This window comes from Clytia hemisphaerica, unplaced genomic scaffold, assembly GCF_902728285.1.
Source record: "Clytia hemisphaerica strain Z4C2 unplaced genomic scaffold, Clytia hemisphaerica genome assembly, whole genome shotgun sequence".
Taxonomy (NCBI): domain Eukaryota; kingdom Metazoa; phylum Cnidaria; class Hydrozoa; order Leptothecata; family Clytiidae; genus Clytia; species Clytia hemisphaerica.
In genome coordinates, this window is record NW_027103855.1 from 557,898 (window position 1) to 575,687 (window position 17,790).

At 37.3% G+C, this 17,790-nt stretch overlaps 3 protein-coding genes across 3 annotated transcripts; 2 read left to right on the plus strand and 1 right to left on the minus strand.

Moving 5' to 3' along the window:
- The first annotated feature begins 1,507 nt into the window (after positions 1-1,507).
- On the plus strand, positions 1,508-4,128 carry LOC136808271 (uncharacterized). Its single transcript, XM_067064813.1, has 3 exons — positions 1,508-1,831; positions 2,291-2,422; positions 3,733-4,128. Exons 1-3 carry the CDS (start codon positions 1,624-1,626, stop codon positions 3,891-3,893), a joined length of 501 nt encoding a protein of 166 aa, XP_066920914.1. The 5' UTR covers positions 1,508-1,623; the 3' UTR covers positions 3,894-4,128.
- A 4,160-nt stretch (positions 4,129-8,288) lies between these two features.
- On the plus strand, positions 8,289-14,493 carry LOC136808180 (uncharacterized). Its single transcript, XM_067064719.1, has 3 exons — positions 8,289-8,405; positions 13,824-14,041; positions 14,285-14,493. Exons 1-3 carry the CDS (start codon positions 8,343-8,345, stop codon positions 14,484-14,486), a joined length of 483 nt encoding a protein of 160 aa, XP_066920820.1. The 5' UTR covers positions 8,289-8,342; the 3' UTR covers positions 14,487-14,493.
- A 146-nt stretch (positions 14,494-14,639) lies between these two features.
- Positions 14,640-17,267, minus strand: LOC136808181 (cysteine-rich venom protein-like). Its single transcript, XM_067064720.1, has 5 exons — positions 17,176-17,267; positions 16,919-16,954; positions 16,444-16,687; positions 16,057-16,156; positions 14,640-14,979 (listed from the first exon to the last, which is right to left on the minus strand). The coding sequence occupies exons 1-5, from the start codon at positions 17,204-17,206 to the stop codon at positions 14,731-14,733; spliced, it is 660 nt and encodes a 219-aa protein (XP_066920821.1). The 5' UTR covers positions 17,207-17,267; the 3' UTR covers positions 14,640-14,730.
- Between the last annotated feature and the right edge of the window lie 523 nt (positions 17,268-17,790).

Consider the following 17,790-nt stretch of genomic DNA (forward strand, 5'->3'; position numbering starts at 1 on the left):
CCAATTTCTTGCTGGTTATACTGTTAAATATATATAAGGAAAAGATTCCAGAAAAGTATCAAGAATCTTAGTACGGAAATGGGAAGTTGTTAATGATTCAAAATAAAAATGCTGAATAGAAAATGGTGTATCAAGATCGGTGAAGTTCGATATTGAAGCTTGATTTATTACCTTGTTGCCCATCTCCGACGGCTTATTAGCAGACGCCCACGCTAAAAAGCTTAAAGAGCAGGCAAATATCTATCGTCCCGTCGATCGCTTTGATAGGGTTCGGTTGACATCGCCTGGGCTGGCATCGAGGAAGAAAAGCTGGAACTTTTTCTTAAACCAAACTCATTGAACACCAATCAAACTTCATCAGATAAAAAACTGTCATCAAACTTATATAATATATAAGTTTGATGACAGTTTAAAGGTCGTTTGATCTCAGTCTTTTAGCGGACTATGTGGGCCTATGTGCAGTGTGTTTTGAACTTTTTGTTTCAGAAAGCTGGCACGGATCCAAAAGATGGTCTAAAAAATATAAGTAGATTTTTTATTCGACGTGTGGTTTAGACGATGTTATCGTCCGTTACACAGTGATAGTAAAGGCGGGAAAAATGGCGGTATGGCGTTATGGCGGTATACGGAAAAAAAAATCGGCGGGAGAGTTTCGAAGAAACGACTAGCAACTCTACCGACTGTAAACTCTTTTCGGCAAAAAAACCCGTTTGCGAATTTTCTTCGGCTTTGGGCTTTTTTCTTTGATAGTGATTCGTCTTAGACTATAACATAGTCTACGTGTGGTTGATCAATCAATTATTTTGTCGCCTTTTTCCGTTAGTATACCACGCGTTTCGCTAATAACGAAAGAATTTCAACTATTTCTTAATTCTCGCCCTTTTTGCTACAAATTTGACATACATACTGTAATATCAAGTTAAGGTATAAAGTGAAAGTAAAGATCCACATATGATAAGTTTTTCCGGTATTCCTCAGTTGCTGATAGTGTGTGAATACTTCGGAAATAAATTGTGAAATTTTTTATAAATATCTAGTGTCGTACAATACAAACAATCATCCGTATTTGAAGACCCAAAAGCGCAAAAGAGTTGAAAACAGCACTTGTAAGGTGGTTATGAGCGTTGAAACTGTAGAAAATACTAATTCGCAAAATGACAAAAAACAATTTGCGGAATAATTTGATGGAAAAGAACAACCGAACTATCACAAATAGCAAAAGGTCAGACCCAGCTGGCTCTCACACAAAAGATTCATTCATTCTCACAGAAGTTTCACTTTCTAAGAAGTTATTTTCAGAGGAGGTTTAAGTCAGCGAAACTTATTTTAGTATGGTCATTAAGCAACTTTTGTTTCTGTTTAATTAAATTATATTGTTGTCAGTAATGACGATATGCTGACGTTGTGCCAAGAGTCATTTGTGTGGAGAAATATGTGATCCTTTTAATGAGTTTTTAATTACAATTCAATTAGCGATGCTTTTAACCATGCTGTAATTTAATATTTGATGATCATGTGAAGCAGAATATGGAATCACAAGTGTTCTCAGAGCAGAAGAGTAAAGATCGCTTAGTATTTAGTTTTTGAATCAATGAGTGTGAAACATCTCAAAAGTTAAGAAATATGGCATCGATGGATAAAGCTTGTTACTGTTTCATCTGGTTGATTTTAACTTGCGGTACGATATGTTTGCTTACTGGCGCAGGGACTTCTTACTGGCTGAGTAACAACAATAACGATGGTCACCAAGGAATCTTCCAGAAATGTGAACCGGCTTCGATACTTGCCAGTGGATGTGAGACTTCGGTCATCAAGTTTTGGCAAGCAAAAGGTAAAAATAAGACTGCAAAGATCTAGTGTAAAGAAGAATGAAAATCTCTAACAATACATCATTTTTAGCAATGAGCTTTTCGCCAAAATCTTATAAGAGCAATGAGGTTCGAACTTATCAAAAAAATAACAAAGTTGAGCCTGGTATTGGAGAATTTCAAGCGTTTTGAAATAATTTTGAATCGCATATACACATATAATTTTGATTTGAAAAAATATCTTCGATGATAAGAAGATTGCATGACACTGTGAGGGAATGCAAACGTCAAACAAACTTCCGTCCCTTCATTTATCGATCCATTAATTGATGTCATAAGAGATCATTAATATCAAACAAGGAAAAAATGCCAATATCTAAAAGCCAATGACGCATTTTAAGCTTGATTTTCTTTTATGCAAATTTGATAATTTGTCTGACAAATTATGAATCTTCAATCACAATTTCTTTTGTGTTTCTTAGTTCCCGAAGCAGCCCGTCTATGTTTGATTGCCAGTATGGGTTTACTTGTTTTGGCGACCCTGTTGAGTTGTATTTCACCATGTATTGAGAAAGATATCTCCTTCGCTTATGTCTTGATGGACTTGGGTGCATGTAAGTATACCTTTCATAATGTTGGCGTTGCATTTTTCAGCCCAAGATACCAGGGGATGCCTTTTCTTTGGTTTGACATAACCATCGAAAGAGGAGCCTCCGAATGTATTTGTTTACTAAAGCCCCAAAGGGTGGGAAATGAAGCCACTATTTCCCATCCAAAACGCATAGCACACTTACTTTTTACAAAATCAATTGATTGAAAGTAAATCTATCGCTAGATTTTGAAAATGTACCACCCTTCGGGTTTTAAACTTGACAGGTTTCATGTATGCAGTATGCAGTGCATTCGGGTGCTTCTTGATACCAACAAAATGTTTATGTTTTTCGATATTTCTGAATTACCTTATATTTGTTTGTCATATTGCGCTATGGACAGTCGAAACAGAAAAATATGCAATCCTTATATAACCGCCGATGACTTCATATTTGTCTTTCCACCTTTTACCGCATAATGGTATATCAATAATTAGGACTTGCATAATAGCAGAAGAGTAAATTCTTATAATATCTCCCTTGGAACCTTTTATATGTAGCTCACAGTCGCGATCGAAATTCAACCAGTAAGAAAAAGCACCCTTACAAACCGATCGATCTTTAGAATCGAAATAAACATTGAAACTCCTTTCTTCCCAGGGATGAAAGTTTTTGTTTGAGGAGCACCATTGAGTTTTCGAGCTATAGCTAACTTCCCATCCATTAAATTACAAGACATTCATTATTCAAATATTTTTCAATCGCTACTGGAGACCAGGCAGGGTGTACTTTCTTGTGTGACAGAAACACCCCTGTATCAGTGGCCCGGTCAGATTCGCCCCGGTCGAACCCGGTGTAAAAATCGAGTGAAGAACAATGGAAATCTCAAACCGGCAAAAAACGAGAACTTAATCAAAAACCCCGACGAAATCTGATTTTTCTAAAGTGCTAAATAGCGCAAACCCAGGAAAAAATCTTTTGACTTTGTCCGATATTAAAAAATTACCGATTTTCTTGACCCAGCGACTGAAATCTCTACCCCGGTGGATATTTCTCATTTCAAAGTTACCCCGGTGAACTTTTAAGACCCAGTGGGTTACTGAGACAGGGGTGTACAGAAAGTGCAATGAGACCTAAAACCAACCTAGATAGCATTTACTTTATTAGGTGGAGGCTGGTGAATTTATATCGGCTAGGACGGTTCAACGTTACTTTATTCGTGATACCATAGTGATAAGAGTGGATTTTGTCTAGCTTTTCTGAAAAGCCATCTTTTTAGACTTTTTGCTTTAGCAAACTGGCAATTGAACTTCATTTTCTCTTCTTTCTTTCAGTTCTGACGGCTTTAGCAGCTTTGGTTTTGTACACAGTTGAATATAAAGATGTCGCTGATAAAAGCTGGGGATGGAGTTACATTTTGGCATGGGTTGGTTGCTCGCTTCACGCTCTTGGTGTTACTCTTCTCTGCTGGGCGGGATGCGTAGAAGCGGAATAAGCTTTGATAATGTCATTCGTTTAGTGAGAGTGGAGAAAGGTAGAATCTCCTTCATCTTGAATTCTATCCAAATATTTAAATGTGCGAACTTTAGGGTTTGCCTTTTAACCCTATTAGCCCCAGGGGGGGTAGAATCTACCACGCTGGAGTTCTTTTGTTTATATCTCGGAGTAAAATTTTTAAACGACCTGAAACTTTCTGACTTTTAATAAAATCTTATTAAGAGTATTTGTGCAAAATTTTCAGGGTCATAGGTTGTCCAGATCAGGTTTTATGACTTTATTGTGAACATGACATAAAACCCAGCTAAAGCGTATAAAACTCAAAATTTTAAAGTGCTGATAAATTCTAAACCATTAATTCAATCATTTTCAAATTTTGACACGTGATAGGCATTGATAAATACAAATTTAAAAAATCAAAAAAGAATTTTGAAAATAATGACGTCATCATTTATGACGTCATCAAATTTTGAAAATTTTACTCATCTTCAGCATAGATTTTAAGAAAATTCTTCATGGAAATTGCAAAACCGGCAATTATGTTAAAGAACAGTCTTTTACCTTTCAGAATCTTTAAACAGAATTGAAATATCTTTATTGGTTCGACTGCAATAGACATTTTTTGTACACAATATTTTTGGGCTTTTTCCCGACAGGTGGAAATTTTGTGATGACGTCATCAGTTTTTTAAATGACGTCATCAATTTTTTTTTTCTTCCTGGAAAATTGTATCATGTTGGAGAACATCTGTACAAAATTTCATGGCCATAGCTCTTCTAGATCGAAAATAATCGAGGGTGGTAGATTCTACCCCCCCCCCCCTGGGGATACAAAAGTCAAAAAAAAGCTTGGGGCTAATAGGGTTAAATTAAAATTATTTCAGTGATATTGTTGCTTTGACTGGGACTATAGTCGAAATTTTTAGAGATTATAGAGCATTTTTATTTTGTAAATTTATCAACATTTTTAAGTTTTGTATTTTTGGTCGGTGCAAGGTCGCTGAATTTTTGGAACCACTTGTGGTATATTTTTGTTACACTTGTAAATAAATATCAAAGAAAAGAAATATCTATAATAATATTTGAATACTCCATGGCATAAATCATTCCATTTATCCATTGCTGAAGTCTCCAAATGTGCTACCACAAATTTTCCTTGCCCTTGGATTAGCAATAATAAGTGTCTTTCTCATCAAAACGACGGATCGAAAAGTATAAACGAATGAGGGAACCACACTCTGATTCACAAGTAATTAAAAAGGTGTATTTGTGGGATGTAATGATGATTGGTTCCGGCGTCTTTTTCGGTTCTCGTTTCGGTAATCGGCGCTAGAAAGCTGTCACCTTTGGTGGATTAGTAAAAAAATATATATTCCCCGGCTATTTTTAAGTCAAATACTTACAATTATCGGACACCTACCTACAATTGGCGGAAAATAACTTTAGATCAAAATTCAAAAATATATTTTCCCTCTCTAATTAGCAAGCATCGGTTTTCTAAATGATCTTCATATGACCTTTTGACTTTCTCCTTACGATTCCAAATATGGTTCGAAACGTCAAGATATGGGTTGTTTTGTTGAAAAAAAAATTTTCCGCGCATCCTTTCACCGCTAGGCCTGCTGGCATCCACTAACGGACCTATACTCTACCACCTTCGGTTTTGTAGAGGTCTGCGATTCAGACTATTCATTGCCCTCTATTATATTATTCCAAAGACCGTTCAAACTCGAACCCATTCCCTTAGCTCGATTTTAGATATACACTCTTAATCGCTTCATCCAAAATGCAAACGAACACACCGACGATCGTATCATCTCGAGAAAGAAGTAGTTCCAGTTGACCCAATCATCTTTGAGTCCATTGATGGGACAATGATTCGAGAGGCAGCCATTAAAACGAAGGGTGCTGCTGGACCATCAGGACAGATGCTGACCAATGGAGACGTATCCTTGCCTCCAAGAACTATGGCAAATACAGCTCTGATTTGAGGGAAGCAATGGCACGCATGCTGAAAATCTTATGCCGACAAGAAGTTGATGTTAAAAGACGATCAATTGAAGCTGTACTTGCTTGTAGATTGATACCTCTAGACAAAAACCCAGGGGTACGACCAATTGGAATTGGAGAAGTGATGAGGACGTATCTTCGGAAAAGTTCTGATCAACACCATCAAGCCAGATATCCTTAAAGCAACTGGTAGTGTTCAAGTGTGTGCTGGACAGCAGGCTGGCTGTGAAGCGGCAGTTCACGCAATCAACCAACTATTCCAAGAAGATGAGACAGACGGAGTGATACTAGTGGATGCAGCGAATGCTTTCAACAGCATTAACAGAAGATCACTGCTCCCACAACATCAAAATATTGTGTCCAGCTATGGCTCAATATATTCACAACTGCTACCACCGCCCATCAAGACTTTTCCTAATGGGAGGAAAGGAGATTGCATCGCAAGAAGGTACCACACAGGCGACCCTACAGCAATGCCAGCATATGCAATTGGATTAATGCCACTGCTTGAGATCCTCCAAGAAGATTTGCTGACACAAGGAGTTAAAAATGCTGCATATGCTGACGACCTCGCTGGTACTGGGAAGCTTCAAGCCCTGAAGAAGTGGTGGGAATGACGTCAATGACTTAGGACCTCTCCTAGGTTACAACCCAAAAGCTTCCAAGTCGTATTTGATAGTGAAGGAGGAGAAGCTCGAAGAAGCAAATGTGCTATTCAAAGACACAGGAATCAACATCACGGTTGATGGACATAAATATCTTGGTGGTTTCATTGGTCAAGAGGGTGGCCAACAGGAATATGTAAAGAAATTGATAGAAAAATGGCAAGCTGAGCTCCAAACACTGAGTGATATCGCAAGATCAGAACCACACCTCGCCTACTGTGCATTCGTTGGTGGGTATGTTAGCAAGTTCACCTACTACCTACGGTGATGCCCGGAATTGAGGAATATCTGAAGCCCTCGATGAAGTTATTGACAACTATTTCATTCCTTCAATTACTGAAAACCATCACTGCAGCACCGAGAAAGACTACTCTTGTCACTACCGGTGCGTATGGGAGGATTGGCCATACCCATCTTATCATCTCTGGCGAAGGAAGAATTTCAAAACTCCCAGAGAACTTACAATGAAGTTCTCCCAAGACATCATCGAACAGAAACCAGTGTACGAAGTTGACAACAGGGCAGCAAAGTCTGAGATCAAGAGAAACGAAAGAAGGAAGAACAATCATCCTCGAAAATCTCCGCAGAGAAATGACACGTCAAGAGCTGAAACCGAACGATCTTGCTAAAGCAAAAGGTGCATCCAATTGGTTGACCACTGTACCCCTAAATCTGAAAATTTCAACCTATCAAAAGAGAGTTCTTCGATGCAATTGCCGTCCGATACAGATGGAACATGAAGCACCTACCATCGACATGTGCATGTGGCAGTCGTTCTCTGTCGAGCATGCACTTTCCTGCCCTAAAGGAGGGTTCATCTACCAACGGCACAACATTTTGAGGATACAATTGCTCAAATGTTAATCAAGTGACACATGATGTCGCTATCGAACCAATGTTGGAGCCGATCACTGGCGAACGTTTAAACAAAGGTGCGATCACGACTGACAACGCGAGAGCTGACATCAGTGCTGGAGGCTTTTGGGTTCGTGGACAACGAGCATTTTTTGATGTAAAGGTATTCAACGCCTATGCTCTGAGATACACAGCCCAAAGTCTCAAAAGCGCTTTTGCGTCAAACGAACGGGAAAAAAAGAGAAACTACAACGAACGAATTATCAAAGTTGATCATGGATCATTCACTCCGTTGATATTTTCCATGAATGGTGGAATGGGTGTAGAGGCTGAGCACTTCTTTGGAGCGCTAGCTAATCTACTAGCTGATAAGACAGATTCTCACGCGTCTCAAACCAAAATTGGATCAGAACAAAAATTTCGTTTGCTTTAACGAGATCAGTTGTAACATGTATTCGAGGCACACGAACACTTAAACCAAACCTTAGGTTTGATGAGATTGACTTATTGAATAACAATATTTGAAATGTTAGCTTTTCATAGATTTTAGTACTTAATTCTTTCACCGTATTTACCATTGCTTTGTTTATGCTTTTGAGTTTGGCATAACCCGCTAGGTTGTGCTAGTTCGACAGTTTTCGATTCAGTTTTCAGTTTTGTTTGTGTCGTGATTTCAATCATTGTTTTATTTAACTTTGAATTTAATATTTAATTACTAATAAATAAAAAAAACTGAAAAAAAAAAAAAAAAAAAAAAAAAATTTTAGATATGCGGCCGCGGAAGCTAGCCTTCGAATCATCATCAAAACGTTCCGATGAAGATATTGCAGTGTCAAAACATTCGAAACAGAATCAAGAAGGAAAAATCTACACTTTTGATGCTTCAATTATTTGACATTGTTCACCGCGAACAGAAAAATGTACATTTGTAAAAGAAAACTTTTGATGATTCTTGCATATCAATTACTTGTTTTGACATTTGTAAGTAATATTTTGTCCAGTTTTGTCACAAAGGGCAGAATAAAAGAGCCTACGAAAAAGGGAGAGTGATATTTCTAGAGTGTACTGGAATGTGTTTTCAAGCTCCCCTTTTTCCTTTTTTACTTTAAGATTATCCGACAGTTTCCAGAATGGAAGGGGGAGAAAATTTTTTTGAAAATGTGAATGTGAAAACTTCTCTTCATTAAGGTGGGAGTCACATGAAGCTTTGAGATTTGGTGAAAAAATTATCGATTTCGGGATTTTGCGCGTTTGTCAGGGAGCAGAGCGCCAAAAAAAATGCCAAAAGTTGTGGGACTTTTCAAAACCTACATAAAATGAAAGCTTATGCTTCATAGAACTCAAAACAGTTTACGTGCCCTCTTGAAATTACTTGAGGCGTCCACAAACAATCAAAACATTTCATACTTCTTGTTTTTGAAACTTTTTGAAATTGCCGCCATCTTTCTTTCCACTGATAAAAACGTTCAAACTGACTCGCAATCTAATCAGGGGGTTTCAAGTATAAAAAAGTAACACAATAAAACATTCGAAAATTTAAAATATTGTAATGTTTTCTTATTTGAAACCATATGTTGGTTATGTCAATTTCTTCTTGTGTTTTATAAGATTGTTCATTCAACAATTGTCTTTGTTTTTGAAATCAAAACACGATTCTCGAACCCCCGTCTTTGACTTATTCGATAATTTGATGTAAACATTCGAAAATAAGCGCGCGAAAGAAAAAAAAAATAGCGCGAAAAGCGAAGTGCAAAGTTACATGTGAGCGCTCTGGTTGTGTGTGTTAGATTTTCATTGAAATGGATGATGAAGAATCTGAAGAAGCCTGTCCTTTTCATTTTAACTCATACAAGAATGAAAGTTACAGAAAACTGACTGAAAAGTCTCACGCGACAGCACTACGTGCAAGGTTGGTTTTTGTTTTTTTTTTGTTTTTTTTGCTTTCACACTTTCCTTTCCCTTTCCCTCCCCTCTTTCATTTTTTTTTTGGGACGAATGGTATGGTCATGTTCGGTTTATATTAAAGCTTAAATTTGGGTAGGACACCTGTTGATTTTCTTTTACTTGAGGCCCTAATATTATCTCTCAAAACAAACCCCCAAGTTATGGGAGGACCCTGTTGAATTTGTTTACTTAAGGTCCTAGTTACACCGCTCTAAAACAAACCCTATAGTTATGGGGGACCCCTGCTAAATTTTTTAACTTAAGGCCCTATCTACACCACTCTAAAACAAACCCTATAGTTATGGGGGACCCCTGTTTAATTTTTTAACTTAAGGCCCTGTCTACACCGCTCATAAACAAACCCTAAGTTACATGAACAACGACAAATCCTGTGGTTAACTGCACAATTTGGGATGGAATGGTTCTCCTGCAGCAAATGGCATCCGTCCCCTTATCAACGTTCGGTGATGTCGCGGAGTATATCCTAAAACGTATTCTTCAAAGTAGAGTAGTCTACTTCGTTACTGATCAGTACAAGCCTGGCTCGATCAAGTCCTACGAGCGTGAAAGGAGAAAGGAGTCTGGCACTGTCAAGATCAGCATTGAAAGACGTGATCAGGCTCGCCCGAAACAATGGTCAAAATACCTACGTGATGGTAGCCCAATCTGGTTGAGTTTCTTTTCAAAGAGTGGTCAACAAATGGTCAAAAATACGCGAAGTATCTCGAAACGTCTACTCTCTACGTAAACCACGGCAATCAGTTTCATAAGATTTCTGCTTCAGGAGGAGAGCTATTTTGTGAGCAAGTTCCTGAATTGGCAACAGATCAGGAAGAGGCGGATACCAAGGTCTTTTTATGCGCCAAACACGCAGCAGAGAAGGAATCATCCGTATGCATCAAAACGGTTGACAGTGACATTCCGATCTATGCTCTTCATTTTGCTGCAAAAATCCCCATCCGAATGTACGTTGAAATGATGTGTTGCAACAACAGAAGGATTTTGGATATCAGTAGCATACGCAAGAATTGGTGAAAATGTCTTCTTGTCCCAGCACTCCATGCCTTCACGGTAACGATATACAAGTGCGTTTCATGCCTTGGGAAAAGAAGGCATACACTATCGTCTCGCGATCGGATGAATACCAGGACACCTTCGCTACACTCGGAGATCGTTTCGTCCTAATTCCAAACACTTTCCATCATCGAGCGATTCGTTTCGAGCTTTACGGAGAAACTGTGAAAATCTCTGAAGCTCGGTATCTAAATCTGTGACAGAAGAAAAACCCCGGACCCCAAAAGTTACCACCACCCGTGACGTCGTCCTGTGTCATCTAAAAAGGGTAAATTTCGTACTGCTATCATCCTTCGGTCGTTGAAACAGTTCCCCAATATTCCGAACCTGAGAAAGTTTAACAGCTGGATCTTGGAAGATGTGTAACGAGAAGTCCATGGATGCTTCGCAACCCCATTCCAGGAGAGTTGGTTGATTTAATTTCTTGCAACTGCAAAAAACCATGTGCGATTCTAATCATTGTATTGAAGTCACATGGACTGAAATGCCACTGATCTTTTGCCTGTGATAGCAATACTGGATTTGTCAAAAACAAGCCAGATGATGAAGCCATGGAGATTGATGATGATTCGGGAGAGAGTGATATTGATTTGCAATTGCAGCAGACTTTTGGTATAAGTGATGAAAGCGAATCGATAGTGAAGAACGACATCCGAACTGAACCTGCTAATGAACAATAGATTTTTTAACATATGGTTATTTATTTGTGAATTTAAACCTTTATCTGAGCTTCCTCATACAATTGAAGAAACAATTAAAATTTTGGATATGACTTTGGTCCGAAATTACGTTTGATGTTTGATTCTTCTTGATTCATTTAGGATAAACAGAGCTCAAATTTGTGACCAATAGGGATTCCCCATTTCACAAAAGTAGATTAGGTAACAATACATAGGTTAAATAAGACTGCAAGGCCCCACAAGTAAATTCAGAAGGGCACGTAAACGGTTTTGTGACCTTTAGGTCTACTAAGCATCCTGAAAGTTTTCAAAAGTCGAGTGTTATTTGATTTTTTTGGCGCCCTGCTCCCTGACTACCTGAGAAAGGTTTTTCTAGACCCTCATCTAAAGTATTTTCCTTGCTACGCCCTTTCGGGGCTAAGTCAATACCGCCTTTTTTTTCGCGGGATTTCCTAATATCAAAGATGGTAACCAAAGAAGTGATATTTTTAAAACATACAAATTTTGGGGCCGCCAGCCAGTGTTTTTGACTATGAAAAACTGGCTTTTATTGGGGAAATGTTGGATTGACTGATGATTTTTTTACTCTTTCATTCTTCTCAACTAAGAAAGCTTGAGTTGTGAAAACCAAAGACTTGACTCAAACTAACGTTTCCGATATGACTTATAGTTTGACGACGACACCTACCGAAAAACTTTGAGGGAAAAAAGACGAAAGGCATATCAATGATGTATCTAGTAATGATATAAGTGTTTGGGAGTTGAAGCCTGAGATGTTTAAACACACTTAAAATTGACTTAAATCAATGTTGACGGAGTTTGGCCCAAAATTTTAAGGATTGGCGCACATCCCGTGAAAGTGATGATTTGGAATTTCTGGACTATTTTGATATTTCAAAGCTTTCTAAAGTAATTAAAGTAGAACTTTATTCCAGTAAGTCAAACAGAAAAATTTTGTAAACGGTTGATTTATTACAGAGAAATAGAGAGATCTATCTACTTCTGACTTTACGGACCGTTTTCTCAAATAGGTTTCAGGGGGTTTTCACAAACCCTGGCAACGTTTCTCAGGATTGGAAAGAGCATGATCATGAAATTTCAGGAGTTGCTCCATTTATGGTTTGCTATGGATGAATGAATTAGATTTTGAAAAAATCTAGAAAATCCATTTCGACTTAAAACTCAAATTTCCACTTTTTAGGTTCCAGACCCCCTGGAATGAAATTTGAAAAATTATCCATTCCACAGCTTATACTAGCAACCTCCAAAAAAATTTTGGAATAGCTTAGGTTAGTATTCTTGTAATAGCGACTTGTGAGCTAACCAGGAAGGTATGAGCTTGAATTTGACATGGGTCTTTCCATCCATAATGCCTGCCAGCCCCAAAAAATTATAGCCTGAAAATTTGTAGAAATCCCAGTAGGGGGGGGGTTGTATAATCATGGAGAAATTCACCAGTTTCCCTTCCTTCCGAAATTTTTGATTTTTGGGAAAGAAAGCATCCGTAAACATAAAACATCATTACGAAAGTTGAAAATTCGTCTATTGGCCAAAATTGACATTTTCATTTTCCTGTCAAAGGTTGGAGCGCGCCCAGGCAGAGCACTTACAGGCAAAATTTAAAAAGCAATTTGGCTCATGACTTCTTAAAAAAATTTTCATACTTTTCTAATAATTTTTATGTTCACTGGAGGTCTCTTTCCAAAAAATAAAATTTTCGAAGTTGGCAAATTTTTATTTCCGATGAGTCTTCGTTATGACGTCATTTTGCCTTATTTCCTTATATTCTGATATATTCATTTCATATCTAGGTTGTGACCTTTTTCTTTACAGTTTTTCATGCTCTTTCGATTGGAACAGATTTTTCAATTTTGCCGACTTTTATTTGGTTGTCATAGTAACCAGACGTCAGTTTCCATGCACGGTGTCACACCGGCCCCCTCTAAATTTGATCTTCTACATTCATGACATATTTAATCTAAAACCTTTGCACAAGCTGCTGCACAGGGAAGCTTTTTCGCGACAGAGTGGCCCTAATCCATTTCACGATTTTCAAGATATTTCCAATTGGAAATATTTTGAAAATATGCGATATTTCAGATTTGGAAATATCATGAAATATGGTATTTCCCACAACTTTGAAATATAGAAAAGTCATATTTCCGTATTAAATTTTCAATAAATGGTAAATGGAAATAATATTTTCATATATTTTCAAGATATTTCCAGGATAGGAAATCTCTTATTTCGCCCAGTGATTGTTATCCAGGAAGAATTTTGTATTTCGACCAAACTTATCCGAAAATTTTGACTTCTTGAAATTAGTATTCGTCAAAGCAACAGCTCACGCAAAACTTCCCTAGGTATTTGAACTTCAGCTATTCGAGCTTTTTGGGAGATCAATTTGCAAATCAACCCAGGCTGAAATTTTGGTGGGAAAAAGGGTTTTCATTTTTTGAGCTCACAGCCAAAAAAGTATACTCGAGTGCTATCGTTGGATCTCCCATGTAGGATTTGAAGCCACAGAATTTAACGAATATCAGACGCAGAAACAAAGGGAGGTGCATCCGTTCATCCGGCTTGTAATTCAATGTTTCCAGCAGCAAAACCGTCAGTAGGAGTTTTCCTTCACAACAACAGAACAGAGGTGTCAGTGGTACACAACTTATTTGTATCTTACTTTTCGCCATCTTGTTTTCAGGTGGTTGTTAATGGGGATTTGAGCGAGGACATCGCGCGCTTCCGTGATACGTTCACGTACGAACATTACATCAACAATCGCGATGCAGAGGAGATGGCGCTGGTATTCCTGCAACTTGATGAACAACAACTTGAAGATTTTGAAGAAGAAGAAAAATTAAAGCGTCAATTGGAAAATTTACCTATTGAAATGAGAAAGCAGATGAAGATGATTAGAGAGTAAGTTGTTTGATATTGCGTCTGGTGTTTTTCCATATTCAGCCCTCTGTCTTCTTTAGCAAGCGTTGGATAAGAAACAAAATGTGATCGACCAAATATTCTTCATGCTGGATAAAAATTCATTTTGGTCTAACTTAAAACAATGCGAGGGATGGCGCACGTTACCATGTTATTGAGAGAAAGTCTGAATTCGTTTTGAACGACAGCATGAAATTTAAGTCTTTGTTAAAAAATTTGTTTCAGGCAAATCATGAGGGAAGTGGTTGAGCTAATTCTTCCTGAGCATGTCGAGGAAGCAGATAAGGAAGATAGCCGAGACGAACAAATCCAAGAATTGTTTAATCTTGACCCAAGCACTCAGTATGAAGTTGCTTTGCAAAGTAACGTTTTACGTAATACAGCTGATGAGGAGCCTAAGAATCCAATTCGAATTGAACCTTATTGAACTGAAGAACGACCTATTTATCAGAGTTGGGTTTTGGTTAGCACCTTACTACTGTGGTTGACCTTTCAGAAGGAACAGGTTACTGGGAATAAAATAATTTTATCCGGTCTTCAAAGAATATTCAATAGCTTTTTTTCTCAGTTATTATATAATTAGGTATTTTATTTTATCAGTGAGAAGGAAGAGCTTTTACAATTTGTCGGGAATAATAATATTATACATTAAAGTGTCTCTTTTAAACAGTTTAGCATTTGTTACATGACTTTTTGCAATACAAATCTCCAAAATGAGCACACAAATCTTGCGTGCATGGGAAATTTGGTGTGTCTTGACAATTATTGTTTATGGCTGATTGTTTCTTCAAATGAACGTTGTCTCGAAGTTGTGTTCCCAAAGGGTTGACTGCTTTATCGTACCGACAAACGACGATTGATACATTATTGTCATCAGATGCCATACCGCATCCAACTTTGGTTGCGAGAGCCCAAATTTCCTGAAAAATAAATTTAAATTCCCATAATATCCTTTAATTTTCATAACCCTCCACTAGAATAAGAATATTTTTGAAACTTCGTGAACAGAATTTTGTCTTTTTGAAGAAAGTTCTGGATGCCAAAGGGTTACTTGGCAAATGTGCTTCTGCTCAGAGTACCTTTTTAGTCTCAGGCAGGGTCGTAGAAACACCACAATAGAAAAATCAGTCCATCGTAGGGTACCTTTTTTTGAGAAGAAAGTGGAAAGTTTTGGGAAAATTTTGGAATTTAGTCCTATTCAGTGTCAATTTTTTTGCAAATCTTTGTAAAATTTTCGAAAAATCGAGTGACATGTGAGGTCCATTTTTCGAACCTCAGCGGAGCACCCCGTCGGTCGGCAAGGGTAGCCCCCCCCAGTTGGCGAATGGTTTGTTCGAACAAATTTTTACTGAGCAACACAAATATGACCTCTTTCCGTGAAAATTTTTACCAGGTAAGAATATACAAGTCTTTTTCTCATGAGAGAAAAACTTCGTTATGGCGAAAGTTCTACTAATTTCTTGTATTATAAGGTAACTTCTTTTGACTAAACCTGTCGTAATTTTCCAAATTGGCTACTCCTCCATTTTTGTTTAAAACGCACAATCCCCCCCTTGAGGCCCGGAATCATCGAGTTAGAAAACTTCGAGTTAGGAATTTTTGAGCTAGCTAACTTATGACGTCATAAAAGTGCAAGTTATTACGTCACTCGACTCTTAACTCGATTTTTTTATTCTCACAAAAATATTTTTGAGTTAGTCAACTCGATCTTTTTTTCGTACACAAGTTTTCGAGTTAATTAACCTAAATTTCTTTTTGTGTACATAAAAATCCAAGTTTGAAAAGTTGAAAAATCCTTTTGTACTTATTTTGAAAATATCAGTCTTCCAATTTGGAAAATAATTTTTAGATAAATTTGCATTAGTTGATAATTTTCTCGATGATTCTGGGCCTCCCCCCTTTGCAATCATAGAAACTAGCTTATTTTCATTCAACTCTGCTGACTTTTCATTCGAAAGCATTTCAAAGTAAATACAGGGAAATAAGTGACTTCTTACCTGAATGAAATGTCCGACAGGCTTGTTTCTATTATTGAAATTGACCATCAAGTACCAAAGACTGTCGCTTCTGTCTGGGAGATCTTTTTCTTCATCATGCCTGAAATTGAGAAGAAGGGATATTTAATTAGTGGACTCTTGCTTATTCGAATTTATCATTTGAGCCAGAACTCAGTTTCCGTCAAGGGGAAATCCCTGTAAAATACTTTCTTTAATTCGAACAAGATAGATGTCCAGTTCGAATTCGAATTGGCGAGAATTAGCTGCAAATACAAATTCTCGTAGCAGTGAATAATTGATGTTTGGCAAATCAAAAATAAATTTACCAAAATAAAGCCTTAAATCAATTTTGCAGACCACAGCAACAATCAAAAATTTTCTATTTACCAAATTTCAGTGGCTCTTTGGAAGACTTCGTTGTCGGCACTGACGGCGGAAAGTTTGTAGATGTTTTCTCCGAAATGTCCAGGGTTGCATGGATGAGTAAGAATATCAAGTGAAGGGTTGTCTAATAAGTATTGCGCACAATTTTGAGCATCTGCAGAGAGTCTGTAATCTGCTTTCAAGGGAGGTGTGTCCACGTATTGCTCTCTGATCTTGTTGTGTAAATCTCCGATTAAAGTGGGTGAAACTAAAAATTGTCAGAAAGTTAAGGATCATTGCAAATCACGTAACTGTAGACAGAACTCCCAAATATAATGTTTTTTCAAAAGCAATCGATTTCCACAGTATGAAAACAGACACAGCAACAAACTTGTGTCGCATGGAATAGGTAGCTTCCAACGGCACGCATAAACACGGTAAATGGAAGAAAGAACCAATAAAGTAGGGACAGGTCGTGATAAGAAAGGTTCGGGCTTACCTATCCATTTACGACTTGACACTCCAATGAAAAATGCTAAAATAAAAGTAACAAATATTTTGTCAGTCGTGGATAATGAACAGGACAACATCCTGCCCCAAATTTTCCCCTTGAATGAACTGAAACCCATGCTTTGATAAGATAACACAAGTTGTAAGGTACGTAAGGGCTTATAAGTGCATATTATTACGTTTCAGAACTATTTCTCCGATTTTCGATGTTTACAATCGATCCATTCCATGAAACTAAGAACTTACCACAAAATGAGAACAATCTTAAGAGCTCCATTTTCAATGTATTTTCCTGAAAAGTGAAAGAGTACGTTAGAATAACAGTTTATAAAATCAAATTAAATTTAATAGCAAATGCATGGCTTGAAATTCAAGAATTTGAAAAATTGATGGTGAAGTGTAATGAGTACCTGTTGCTATCGATGGTGATTCAGATTTGAAAATTTGATATTGTGTTAATTATTCCTCCATATCGTTATATATAGTGAACTGAAGATGCCAAAAATAACACTCTAGCTCAAAATAATTTTTCCGAAATAAGATTTTTGACGATAAAGCGTTAAAAAGGTGAACTCCTTTGCGTCGATTAGCAACATCTTACCCAACGAAAAGGTGAAGAAATCATTTTTCGTAAAAAGTGAACAAAGAAAGAGAATTAGCCAATTATTGCTTCATTCTAAATTGGAAACATTACCCTGGACACTGGTTTCTTTCACAAGGCACAGACCTTTTGTCTCGATTTATGGTTAACAGATTATCGTCAAAAACTTGCTACAAACCGGATAACGTCTATGAAGTAAATTAGTTCATTTATTTTACATAAAGGAATTATCAAATCGTATCTATAAATTGTTTAAAAAT

Excerpts from the sequence above, each read along its gene's own strand:
- LOC136808181 (XM_067064720.1), bottom strand. The coding sequence starts at position 17,206 with ATGGAGCTCTTAAGATTGTTCTCATTTTGTG. Across the intron at positions 16,157-16,443 it reads CAAAGAGCCACTGAAATTTG|GCATGATGAAGAAAAAGATC; the intron begins GTAAATAGAAAA and ends TCTCAATTTCAG. Across the intron at positions 14,980-16,056 it reads CTGTCGGACATTTCATTCAG|GAAATTTGGGCTCTCGCAAC; the intron begins GTAAGAAGTCAC and ends TTTATTTTTCAG.
- LOC136808271 (XM_067064813.1), top strand. The coding sequence starts at position 1,624 with ATGGCATCGATGGATAAAGCTTGTTACTGTTTCATCTGGTTGATTTTA. Across the intron at positions 1,832-2,290 it reads CAAGTTTTGGCAAGCAAAAG|TTCCCGAAGCAGCCCGTCTA; the intron begins GTAAAAATAAGA and ends TGTGTTTCTTAG. Across the intron at positions 2,423-3,732 it reads CTTGATGGACTTGGGTGCAT|TTCTGACGGCTTTAGCAGCT; the intron begins GTAAGTATACCT and ends TCTTTCTTTCAG.
- LOC136808180 (XM_067064719.1), top strand. The coding sequence starts at position 8,343 with ATGTACATTTGTAAAAGAAAACTTTTGATGATTCTTGCATATCAATTA. Across the intron at positions 8,406-13,823 it reads AATTACTTGTTTTGACATTT|GTGGTTGTTAATGGGGATTT; the intron begins GTAAGTAATATT and ends TCTTGTTTTCAG. Across the intron at positions 14,042-14,284 it reads CAGATGAAGATGATTAGAGA|GCAAATCATGAGGGAAGTGG; the intron begins GTAAGTTGTTTG and ends AATTTGTTTCAG.